At 40.0% G+C, this 13,578-nt stretch overlaps 1 protein-coding gene across 1 annotated transcript; it reads left to right on the top strand.

Annotated features, from left to right (window-relative positions):
* Positions 1-7,887: 7,887 nt before the first annotated feature.
* Positions 7,888-12,813, top strand: Psme3 (proteasome activator subunit 3). Its single transcript, XM_046446632.2, has 11 exons — positions 7,888-8,163; positions 8,861-8,893; positions 9,017-9,079; positions 9,270-9,374; positions 10,226-10,274; positions 10,917-11,029; positions 11,255-11,323; positions 11,455-11,522; positions 11,621-11,675; positions 11,793-11,879; positions 12,579-12,813. Exons 1-11 carry the CDS (start codon positions 8,122-8,124, stop codon positions 12,657-12,659), a joined length of 765 nt encoding a protein of 254 aa, XP_046302588.1. The 5' UTR covers positions 7,888-8,121; the 3' UTR covers positions 12,660-12,813.
* The last annotated feature ends 765 nt before the right edge of the window (positions 12,814-13,578 follow it).

Consider the following 13,578-nt stretch of genomic DNA (forward strand, 5'->3'; position numbering starts at 1 on the left):
AGATATAATTCACATAATATACAATTCACCCATTCAGAGTGTATACTTGAATGTTTATTGTTTTTGTTTTTACAGTACTGGGGATTGAACCCAGGGGTGCTTTACCTCTGAGCTACATCCCCAGTCCTTTTTATTTTTTTGAGACAGGGTCTCACTAAGTTGCAGAGCCTGGCCTTGAAATTATGATTCTCTTGCCTCAGTCTCCAAAGACATTGGGACTACAGGCCTGCACCATTGCACCTGACTTGAAAGGTTTTTAGTATATTCATGGAGTTGTGCAACCATCGTAACCATCAGTTTTAGAACATTTTCATTTTCCTCTCAAAAGACCTCAGACATGTTAGCAGTTACTCCCCATTTTGTTCCAGATCACTTAGTTCTAGGCAACTCCTACTCTACTTTCTGTCTCTATAGATTTTGTCTTTTTTGTAGACATTTCATAAAGACAAAATCTTACAATTAATAATGTCTTGTGACTAGTTTTATTTAGAATAACTTTTTCAAAATTCATCCATGTTGTACCATTTATCAGCACTTATTCCTTTTTATGTCCAAATAATGTTTAATTGTGTGGCAGACCATATTTTATTTATCCACTCCTTAGTTGATATTTGGGTTGTTTCCACTTTGGGGCTATTATGAATAATGCTGCAGTGAACATTTGTGTACAAATTTTTTATATGGAATATGTTTTCATTTCTATTAGGTATATATCTATAGTGGAATTGCTGGGTTGTATGGTAATTCTACGTTTAACCTTTTGAAGAACTGCCAGACTATCTTCCAAAATGACTGCACCGTCGTGTATCTCCACCAAGCAGTGTATGAGGGTTCCTTTTTTTCTACATCTTTGTTACCACTTGTTATTTTTCCTTTTGATTATAGTCATTGTGTGCATGTTTATTTGTGGCTTTGTTGTTCTTTTGGTTTTTGTGATGTTGGGGATCGAATCCAGGATGTTATACATGCTAAACACACTCTACCACTGAGTTACACTTCAGGCTATACCCTGCTTTTAGTTTTCGTCATTAACATTCTCATGGCTGCATTATATTACTTCACATATGCCACTTTAATGTATTTCTTTATTGCTGAAATTTTTTTTTGCTTCAAATTTTGGTGATTACGATAATGCCACAATGAAGAGATGAATGTTTCTTTATTAAAGAGTTTCAAAATTGGTAATAATGACTTAAAATGTGGCTATTCTATGTCATTTGGTTAACACTGGCAAAAAGTTATTACAGTTAATTATATTCTGCCTCCAGAAATGCTTGAGGGAGTCTGTTTCATGATGCTTTGACATTATTTGGCATCATATTTTGGGAAACAAAACAAAACAAAAATACACTTCTCTGTTTTAGTTAGCATTGTTGGTTATTGGTAAGGCTGAAAATTTTGCCAGATGTTTGCCTGTTGTAGTTCCTCTTTTATGAACCATCTGTTTGCATTTTTCACTTTATCTCTTGGATGTGTGTGTGTGTGGGGGGGGTGGGTGTTGAATCTAGAACTTCACACATGCTAGGCAAGCACTCTACCAACTGAGTTACATTTCCAGCCCATATACTGGATTCCTAATATTTTTCTCAAAAAAAATTTAGCAATTTTCATAAATGGTTTAGCTAAGGTATATCCAGATGTAGCAAAAGGTTAAAAATTTTATAAAGTCAAATCTGTCTATTTTTCTTGGAGACTTACAAAGTTATTCCCATTTCCAGATGTGTCTTTCCTATTATTTTAAATATATATTGTCCTTCTAATGATATGACATGTGAAACTAGGTTAATTTTCTCCTGGTCTTGCTAACTAGACTTTTTACAATCTTTCTTCCTCTTGGATCTTTCAGCATGAGACCCCCTCTAGAGGAGATGAGTGGAATCATAAGAATTTTCACCTAGGCCTGATGTGGCTGATTCAGTCTTAGATTTCTTCTTGCATGGCTGTCACTAACACTATTTCAGAAAGGCTTAGAGAATTATTGGACTTCTGGAGAGGTAGGGTTACAAATGAGGGTTTGGATGCCCAGACTTCCTGGGTTCAAAACCTATCTTTGCTATATACAAAACCTGTGACTTTGAGCAAGTTATTCAACTGCTCCAGGACTGGGGATGTGGCTCAGTGGTAGAGTGCTTGCCTAGCTTGCATGAGGCCCTGGGTTCAACCTCCAACACCGGGGCGGGTGGGGGGGGGCGGGAGAAAAGAAAGAACTGCTCTCTTCTATGTTTTATAATTTACAAAATAAGAATATTATACAGTAGTTTATATTATAGGGTGTAGTGTAATAATGAAATGAGCTGATACATGTGAAGCAAAGAGCAATGCCTAGCACATAGTAAATGCCCTGTCCCTGATATTTGGAAAGTATATGATAGTTGCTATATATAGTGCTTACGGGATTGTGAATAATCAACATATCCTAGTTCATTGATTTATAAAATATTGATAAATATATTTGATAAATATTGATAAATATTTAGGTTCCCACTATGTGCCAGTCAGTATTCTACACCTTTGAGGACACACTAGTAAACTGCTATAATAGTTTATATTCTAGAGTAAGATCATTTCAGATAATGGTGGGTGCTGACACAATGTTGAATATGACTTTATTTGGAAATAGAGTCTTTGCAAATGATCAAGTTCTTGAGTTCATCAGGCTAAATAATCCCTAAAACATGATTGATATCCTTATTAAAATGGACAACCTAGACAGACACAGACATATACAGAGGGAAGATGAAGTGAAGAGACACAGGGTCATCTTGAACCAAGCTACCAGAAGCTAGTAAACAGGTCTGGAACAGATTCTTTCCTAGTGGCACTAGCAAACTAATATAGTAGGTAGGATGTAAATAAAAAAGAATGATGTGACAGAGAATAAATAAAGGCAAGGGTGAGTGGAACTACTTAAACTGGGAAATTGAGAAAGGGCTTTGTTGTCTGGGAAACCCATTTCAGGTAATACATAGGAAGGAGACATGATCTGGCTGGCTTCTTAAAAAACTATTTACTTGGGGCTGGGGTTGTGGTTCAGTGGTAGAGCACGTGCTTAGCACGTGGGAAGCCCCAGGTTCGATCTTTGGCACCACATAAAATGAAGGTATTGTGTTCAACTACAACTAGAAAATAAATATTAAAAAAGCTATCTACTTAAGGATAAAATACATAGAGAAAAATACGCAAATCCTAAGTGTATAAAAATGAATTTTTCAAAAAAAACTCTCTGGTACTCAACTCCCCTTCCCTATACCCCTTTTAGTTGGTACCTACCCCAAGGGTAACTAACACCCTCAATTCTGACAACAGATTCACTTGAACTTCATGTAAATGGAATCATACATTATGTACTCTTTCATTTCTGGTTTCTTTCACTCAGTATTATGTTCATGAAATTCACCCATCAGATGATTTTAGTTCATCCTTTCTCAATACTTTGCAGTATTCTGCTGTGTAACTATATTAAAAGGTAATTATTGGTATGGAGGTTGTGGTTCAGTGGTAAAGTGCTTGCCTAGCATGCATGAGGCACTGGGTTCGAGCCTCAGTACCACATAAAAATAAAGGTATTGTGTCCACCTACAACTAAAAATAAAATATATATTTATATGTATATATGTGTGTGTGTGTGTGTGTAATTATCTATCTTCCTATGAGGCATTTGGGTAGTTTCTAGTTGGAGCATTGTGTGCCTTGGTGAATATATTCATTAATTTCTGTTGGGTATATTCCTTAAAGTTGAGATTTCTGGATCACAGATATATATTTCAGCTTGAACAGATAGTGCCATATCTGTGGTTGACATATTAAAAGATAATACTATATACAGAATGGTAATAACAGAATGGTAGTTGGAGAGATGGCAAGAGTGGAAATGGAGAGACCAGATAGAAGCCTATTGTAATAGTCCTAGCATACAATCACAGTAGCTATAATTGGGATAACAAGTGAGGAAATAGAGAAAAGTATACTCATACAATATACACTATATAGGTATACAAGTTCTAACAGGACCTGCTAATGAATTGATTATGGGAGGATGAGGGAAACAGAGCAATCAGGCTGACTGTTAGGATTTTGGTTTGAACAAATAGGTGGATATTTATGTCAGTTACTGAGATGTAGAAAAACAGGAAAATAACAAGTGTGTAGATGAATAAAGAATTCTAGTTTGCTCATGTTAATTCTGAGATACCTATTAAGTATCCAAGTAGAGATGTCAAATAGACAGTTGGAGTTCAGACTGGTGATATAAATTTGGGACCATCAGCATACATATTACTGTTAAGGAGAAAGAAAGTGTGAGGAGAGAAGAGTAAAGAACATAAGACTCGAGTCCTGGAGCATGCCACCGCTAAGAAGTAGAGGAGCTGGGTGCAGTGGCTCATGCCTGTTATCCCAGTCACATGGGAGGCTGAGGCAGGAGGAATACAAGTTTGAGGCCAGTCTCAGAAATTTAGGGAGGTCCTAGGTCACTTAGTGAGGCCCTACCTATGGTAGAGCGAGACAGACATTATTACACTATATACAAGTATGGTTAAACTACTGGACCGACTCTTTACCATGTACAGCTAGAGGAATGAAGTTATGTTCTATTTGTGTACAATATGTCAAAACGCATTCTACTATGAAAAATAAATAAACAAATAAATAATTTTAAAAAGATGGGCACTATTAGGTTAGGTTTGAAAATGATATAGTAAAAAAGGCAAATGTGATATAGAAAGGGGGCAATCACTGAGGTGCAGACCTAGAAAAGTAAAAAGGGATGAGATAAAAAGCACAAGTGAAAGAGGGGTTTTGTTGAGAGTGATATTTCCATCAATGAAAAAAGAAGAAAAGCAGAAAGTACTTGCAGGTTGGTAGATATGATGGTGGGAGGGAATAAAAAAACTTCTCATTTGTGTTTTTCTTCTCAACGAAGAATGAGCCAAGACCATAAATTCAAGGCAAATGGGAAGGAATACTGGAGGTTCTGGGAGAAAGTATAATGACCATTTAAGGTATGGAAGAGAAAATTTGTCAGGAGCATAGAGTAGGAGGTCAGGCAGTATTGTGCTTTCACTTGAGATCTGTGGACAAGAATTTAAAAAGAAACCAGTCATCAGTGATTATGTGTGAGTTATAAGCACTCTGACAAGTAGTGCTTATTAAATATAATGATACCCTCCAGTTGTTCACTCAATGAATAAGCACACTGGTGGAATATTATATTAAACTTGGATAGGGAAGGAAGAAGGGAAATAAACAACGTATATGTCTTCTTACAACCTACTTGAAGGAGACAAAAAATGATTATTTGAGAATATAAGCACAAACATGTTAATTTTGCAAGTTGAAGTTATAAATTCTAAAAGAAATGTAGGATAATGGCATATTTAAAACAGGATGAAGTTAATTTGGGAAAGAATTCTTGAAGTTAATTTTCAGATCAGATCTCAAAAATTACTATGGGCATGTTAACAAAAAAGCAGATGAAAAGGGGCAAAATTACTAGATGTTAATAATAAGCCAGATGGATAGTATGGGCTATGGCCAGGAATAAGTGGAAAAGGACTTTGAGCTTGAAAGCAGGGATAAAAAACACCACTACAGCTTAAGTAACAACCTCTTCATGCTGAGCACTAGATCACTTATCTAACAATGGCTATTATTTTTTCTGGTGCCTGCACTGTGTCTAGACAATGTGCTAGTTGTTTCACATATGTAATTTTTTTTTTTTTTTTTTTTTTTTTTGTTTTTTTTAATATATATATATTTTTAATCTTTATTATTTATTTTTCAGTTTTCGGCGGACACAACATCTTTGTTTGTATGTGGTGCTGAGGATCGAACCCAGGCCGCACGCATGCCAGGCGAGCGCGCTACCGCTTGAGCCACATCCCCAGCCCCACATATGTAATTTTTAATACACACAACAACCCTACAAAATTACATATCATTAATTACTTATCAATAATTATTAAAATTCTACTTTACAGAAGAAAAAATTAAGTCTCAGTATTTCAGTAATTTGCCCAAGATTCCAGTTAGTAAGGACCTGATGTGGGATTTGAAGACAGATCACTCTGATTCCAAAGGCCATAGTCAGTGTTTCTTATGCATTTTTTCAATTAACTGACTATTCCTTCATTTTCCCTAGCCTTTAGTACCAATAGCAGCCCAGGATAAATGTTCAGCAACAAGAGTGACTGCAAAACGTAAACCTAATGACCAATCTTTGCACTTAATCCAAATTTTTTCCTAACAACCTTCTCCAACACCCCCAGCTCACTACTTCACTTTCTTCAACTTCTTCCTTTCCCTATTTGCCTGTTCCTGTGAAGGCTCTTCTCACTCTTCCCAAGCTAACTTCTTTATATCCTTTAGCTCTCAGCTTAATTTTCACTTCATCAGAGGACTTCCTTGGTCATTCTATCTAAAACAGATCCCTGGTATTGTCTGTTATCCATTTGTTTCCTAACATTCATCAAAATTTCCAATTATGCTGTTGGCTTAATTTCTGGAGTCAGGAAATATTAAAATAATAAACCCCATGAAATCAGAGACCTTGAAAATCTTGTTTATCTTCAATTTCTTCTGTTCAATAGAGGGGGCACTAAACACGTGGCTCTTGAGTACCAGTGGCACCTCTATATTGAGATGGTAAAATATATACCAGATTTCAAAGTCTTGGTATGAGAAAAGAAATGTGTAATATTGCATTATTTTTTCATATCGATTACATGTTGAAATGATAATATATTCTTTCCCCTTAGTATCCCCAGGGGATTAATCCCAGGACCCCTGCAGATAACAAAATCTGATGTGCAAGTCCTTTTTAGAAATTGGCATAGTATTAGCATACAACCTACCCACATCCTCCTTTATGTTTTAAATCACCCATAGATTACTTATAATACTTAATACAATGTAAATGTTATGTAAATAATTGTTTAAATGTATTACTTAGGGAACAAAAACAAGAAAAAAATGTCTATATATATGCAACTTTTTTTTTTCTGAATGTTTTCCATCCAGTTGGTTGAACCCTGTGGTTTGAAACCCACAGACACAGAAGGCTGACTTACTTGTATAAATTGACTAAACATATAGCAAAAATTAATTTCACCTTCATTTTTGAAAGGAAATGTGGCTACTAAGAGAGTTTAACCTACATATGGAACTCATATGTAGTTCTTGGCTCTAGGACAGGGCTATTCCAGAGCCTAGCACAGAATTTGGGCCCATTTTTTTGAGTGAAATAACCAATCTTAAGATATATACTGAATGACTGGTGAACGAAGAGGTAGTCTTCTACTAGGAAAACGGATACCGCTTTGTCCTAGAAGTCAGGAGATCTAGGTCGTGGTCCAGAGTATACTGGAAACGCTGTGTTGCCTTGGACAAACCCTACCCTGCTCTGGGCATAAATTCACCTATCAGGTTGTTGATCTTTGAGGTCTGGAAGTCTGTAACAATAACTGGCGCAGAATTATACCAGGAAACCTGAAAAAAACGGAACTTAGCTCTAGCCCAAATACTTAAGCCTTGGCCCAAGGGAGAAGGTAGCGGACTAGACCCCTGAACTCAGAACCTAGGCGGCCGGCTTCCTTGGGTTTACGTCACTGGGGCGCGACAGCGTAGTTCCCCGGTCCGCAGCGGCTCAGAAGGTCCCTTTGGTGAAGGCGAGTTCCGGGCCAATGAAGGGTCAAACATTCCTAAATCTCTTGGGCACTCAGTAACCCCTCCACCCCTCCCACCCTCCTTTTTATTTCAGTACTACTCAGCACAGGAGCCCGGGTAAGACGAGCTACCCCAGGAGCACACCGATCTAAGTGTCAGAGAGGCTGCGCGGAGCACGTGCACATCCTCGCAGGAGTCTAGGGGATTGGCTGTGACGTAACTTCCGGCGTGAGCGGCGAAAGCCGGGAGGGCGAGCGAGGGAGCGAGCAGGCAGCAGGCAGCAGGCGGGCCGCCGGACGTACGGCCGGCACGGAGGGAGGGAACTAGCGAGTAGTGAGAAAGCCAGAGAGGGCGGCGGGGTCCCGAGGGCTGCCGAGATTCCTCAGGTCCCTCTGGCCCCCTCCCCGGAGCCCACAGCGCCTCCGGTCTCCAGCGGAGCGGACACGGCCCGGCCCGGCCATGGCCTCGTTGCTGAAAGTGGATCAGGAAGTGAAGCTCAAGGTAGCCGCACCGGTCCGGCACTTCTTACCTCCGGCTTCGAACCCCCAGTAGCCTGAACAGCTCCCCACTCTCCATGGCGTCTTTGTCTCCCTGGGGACATCAGCTCTGAGCTTCCGCTCTGTTCAGCCCAGCCCCCCACTCCCAGAGATGGCATGGGGGAAAGGATAACATTGGGTGGCTTTCTGTACTGCGTATGGTATTGGAGAGTCCGGAGGAGACCTCCGCGGACGCGAGTTGGACTCAGTACTTTAGGCCAGTGACAGCTGGAAGTCCCTCAGCCCAGCAACGTCCCCGCCCCCAGACGCTGCTGCTGACCCTGCCCTTGGAGGCCCGCCTGGCTCGTGTATAGGCCAGGCCTGGGTGGGAGTTGGCACGTTTGTGAGCTCACATCCCTCTATCTACCTGTCTTTTGTCTGCTTAATCAAATTCAAACAGCTTCAGACACAGGGAGGAGGGAGGGAGGAAGGGGAGAGGAGAGGACACAAACGGGTGCCCTCAAGCCCCGACTTTCCCTCTCCTGAGATGGAGAAATGGATCCTCAAAAAAATAAAGTATCTGCAGTCTGGGGGCCTCTCACCTTCTCATTACAATTTCAGGGTGGGGGAGACGGCTGGGTTTGGGATTTCCCATCCTGCCTTTACCTCTTTTGCCAGGTACTGAATTGCTCCTACTGAGTAACTCTCTTTGTTAATTTTAGGTTGATTCTTTCAGGGAGCGGATCACAAGTGAGGTAAGTGAAATAAATAGAAAAATGAATGTTGATTAATAGTTGGTAATTTCCCAGAGAAGAGAGATCTGTAGAGAGAGAGACCTTCCCACAATTATTAATTCAGCTGTATTTCCCCTCATCTAGGCAGAAGACTTGGTGGCAAATTTTTTCCCAAAGAAGTTATTAGAACTTGATAGTTTTTTGAAGGTGAGAGACCTTTTTCTTTCTTAAATTCCCCATTTTTGGGGTCCTGATCTTTCTGATAAGTGACAAATTGTGTTGATTCTGCTTTGTTTTGTACTGTAAAGCACTTCATTCCTTGACCTTCAAATGAAGTATTTCTTTGTTCAGCTTGAAAAAACTAATATGGTTTTTGGGGTTGGTGTCTCTCTTTTAGGAACCAATCCTAAACATCCATGACCTAACTCAGATCCACTCGGACATGAATCTCCCAGTCCCTGATCCCATTCTTCTCACGAATAGCCATGATGGACTGGATGGTGTAAGTGTCTTACTATTTATCTTTGTGTTCTTAAGCAGTAGGTTCTTGATCCTCTATTTCCTGGTAACTTGAAGATGTACATAGAAGACAATGGGAATCAGATATGAGGACTAGGATTCTTGAGTGTTATAGACATGATGGTTCAGTATATTCCTTTTAACCCCTGATTCTCACTTATAACATGAGGTGAATATGTTATTGCTACTTTTAGTGTTTGAGCGAGTTTAAAATAGGATTAACCCCAGGTTGCCTGCCTTTTTCCATGGCTCTAAACAAGACTTTTCATACCTCTTTTCAATGTCTTGAGTCTTGTTATGTGATGAGAAATTCTTACTATATAAGTACAGGCCCTGTCTTTGCTGTGCATCTTTAGCACCTAGTCCTCATCAGTTATATGTCCACATTCTGTTATAATACCAATGAAGTTGTATTGTTTTTTGCTTGCATCACTGTCTGATTGATAGACCTTGCACATCTGGAAGTCAGGAACTGTCTCCACTTTATATTCTCAACTCCTAGTATTGTTCCTGGTACATAGCAGGTGCTAATTACATGTTTGTTGATTGAATATTGTCTTTATTTGTAGAACCAGCAGATTTGTGCATATTTCTTTGATTATTTTCACCATGCCTTGATTAGTTTATTTTTCCTGTACTTTATCATCTTCCCTCTCCCTTGATTGCTTTGTGGCAAGAACCTTTTCTGAAAGCCTTATATGTACTTGGGAATTTGTGCAGAGATTAAAAGACAATCTATAGGATTGAGGAAGGGAGTAAACTTGCTTAAAGGGTATCTTGTGATGGGCATGTCAGTGTTGAAGGCAGGCTAATTCCTGCCTTTTTGTTCCTCAGCCCACTTATAAGAAGCGAAGGTTGGATGAGTGTGAAGAGGCGTTCCAAGGTAAGAGCTGCCTCTACCCCAGCTCAACAGCAGCCCTGAGAAATAGGATGGATCTAGTCTTCAGCCAGGAAGCAAGATCTGATTTTATTTCTCATCGAGTAGTCACCAGTCCTCCAAACGTAGCCATTATTTAATGCTCTAAACTTGGTTTTCCAAAAAACAGAGTATTTGATTTAGTGTGGATTGCCAAGAGAGAACAATTAGAAATTGAAACTCCACATCTCAGATTTTTTGTGGAAATTCCAGTTCTGGGTTTTTTTTTTCCTCATTTAATTATAATTGCTGATATATATATATATATATATATATATATATATATATATATATACATATACATACATACATACACACAAACATATATACATACATATACATATATATATATATATACACACACACACACTTTTTTTTTTCCTTTCTTTTTAAAATTTCCTTATTCTGAAAAGCTTTTGGCATACTTTAGCTATTCATCTATTAATGCATGTGTCTCTCTCTTATTCTGATAGTGGTGTTGTGGTAGGACTGTGACAGATAAAAAGGAGTGGTCATAGCATCTCACGAGTGCAGGGAAGAAGAGAAAAAGGTAGAGGATGCTGAGGTTTTCCTCCCACCCTAATCATTTGACCTTCCTATCTCTGCCAGGAACAAAGGTGTTTGTGATGCCCAGTGGGATGCTAAAAAGCAACCAGCAGCTGGTGGACATAATTGAGAAAGTGAAACCTGAGATCCGGCTGCTGATTGAGAAATGTAACACGGTAAGGCTGGGGCTAGTGACCTGTGGGCTGGCCTTAAATAGTTCCACTTGAACTGTGAAAACTGATGGATGCAGGGTTGGAGGCATGTGTAGGGGTTGGCAGACTAGGTAATCCTGAGTCCTGTGTCCCTAGCATCTAGCTCCAGCATCATGAATCATGGGCTTCAGGGCTTCAGCAGAAAAGGCCAAAGTCGTCATATGTATGTTTTGATCTCGCAATTTCCAGGTCAAAATGTGGGTACAGCTCCTGATTCCCAGGATAGAAGATGGGAACAACTTTGGTGTGTCCATTCAGGTAAGATGCTTATATTACAAGGTTGGGGAGATACGTCATATCCCCTGTTTTATCTATTTTCTCTTTGGGATTGCTGTATAGTAACATGGAAGTGGCTTTTGACTCACTTATTTTTGTTTGCTTTTCCCCAGGAGGAGACAGTTGCAGAATTAAGAACTGTTGAGAGTGAAGCTGCATCTTATCTGGACCAGATTTCTAGGTAGGGCTGCTTATGCTTGGCCCAATAACTTGCGGTGGTGAGGTGGTAGGCACTATTCAGGATCTCCTGCAGCTTCTTCCTCTTCTTTCTCCTTCCAGATATTATATTACAAGAGCCAAATTGGTTTCTAAAATAGCTAAATATCCCCATGTGGTAAGTGTTTGTGGCCAAAGGGTGGAGGCAGGATAAGGAGGAGTGACATTACTGGGAATGAGCTATCTGAACAGTCAGATCTTGGGGACTAGCCTTTTTCTCTGCCTCTCCTCATAGGAGGACTATCGCCGCACCGTGACAGAGATTGATGAGAAAGAATACATCAGTCTTCGGCTTATCATATCAGAGCTGAGGAATCAATATGTGAGTAACTTTGGTTCTTGCCTGAAGTTGCCTTGACTTCTACTTCTTTTGAGAGTTTTCTTAAAACTTTCTGAGGGTTGGTGGTAAAATAAATAAAACAGCCAGATGCAGTAGCATGTGCATGTAATCTGAGCCACTCAGGACTCTTGAGGCAGGAGAATGGTGAGTTGAAGGATAGCCTAAATAACAGCAAGACCCCATCTCAAAACAAAAAACAAAACTGTAGAACAAATTCTGCTCATGAAGGGGTGCTGGGAACATAAAATCATTGAGGGGGGTCTACCTGGGTATCTCCTTTCTATCTAGGTGGGTGTGTATATGAAATATAGTGTAATGGTTAGATATGAGTCTTAGAGTCAGAAAGACCTAGGTTTAGGACCAAATTCCATTTATGATATGTGACTTCTGCCTTGTTCAAGCTTGACTTCAGTTTCTTTATCTCTAAAAGGGGATTTAATATCTACTATACAAAAATAAGTTGTTAAAATAAGGGATATCGTACATTTAGACTCTGGGGCAATGCTCAGTCAGACCCACTTGAGTGATTTAAGAGAGGTAGTACAGCCAATCTGAATGCAGTTTCAGTGAGTGGGACTGGGATGACATGAATGATAGCTTGGGGATTTGTGGCAGTATTTAATTTTCTTGGTGAGGTAAGGGTTGAACAGATGTGTGATTCCCTGATCCCTCTTCTCCCAGGTCACTCTACATGACATGATCCTGAAAAATATCGAGAAGATCAAACGGCCCCGGAGTAGCAATGCAGAGACACTGTACTGAGGCCAGGGCCAGGGCCAGGGGACTCTGTGAGTCTGGCTCAAGACCGACATTGCCTTGGTTTGTTACATGACTATCGTGATGGGGAAACTGGCTGGAAATAGTAATCACACCTCTCTGTTTTTAGTTAGAATCTAATAAAACTCTCTTCTAGTTCCGTGATGTGTTTACCTCTTTTTTCAGGCCTCAGGAACTCTTCTGTCCTTCCCTAGTACCCTACACCCAGCTTGTCCTAATTTCTGGAGAACTCCCAGGTTTGTGCTTACAGGATATTGGCACAAGAACACTTGTGTTTTCTCTCTCCCCTTTCGCACTCTGCTTGTCAGACTTTGTGTTCTCTTCCTTTTGATTGATTGGTTAGAAGCTGAGGGAACTATAGGGAGAATGCTAGGTGGTTTTTTAGGAACTGAAGTGTGTGTGTGGGGGGGAACCATCTCCTCTCTTCCTGTTGTAAGGCTAGATGGTGTGTCTTGCATCTGTGGGACATTGAATTCTCCCTGCCACAGTTGCCCTGGTGATAACTTAGAGTTTCCCTTTTATTCACATCCCACCTTGAACCTAATCGTGACAAACAACATCTTAGGCCTTCAATATCCTTAACACCCTCAGATGTTTTATAACTGGGGGTTTCACATACACATGTATATACGTGTTGTACACACACATATGGATTTGCACACACACCTTCTTACTCCAGTACCTTGCATACCTTCCTCTTCCTCTGTAGTCCCTTTCACACACACCCCTTTCAGGAGGTGATAGTTGTATTAGTTGTCATATACCCAGGGATAAGTCCTGGAGCCATCCTCCCTCCTGATATTGTTGCTGCTTGGTGCCCAGGGTGAGTTGGAGGAGAACTAAGAGTGGAGATCAAAGGGCTGGGTTAGGCCTGTTCTTCTCTGACTTGGTCCTTCTGGTGTTA

This window comes from Marmota monax, unplaced genomic scaffold, assembly GCF_021218885.2.
Source record: "Marmota monax isolate L192 unplaced genomic scaffold, Marmota_monax_Labrador192_F-V1.1 WCK01_AAM20220418_F8-fsc00346, whole genome shotgun sequence".
NCBI lineage: Eukaryota > Metazoa > Chordata > Mammalia > Rodentia > Sciuridae > Marmota > Marmota monax.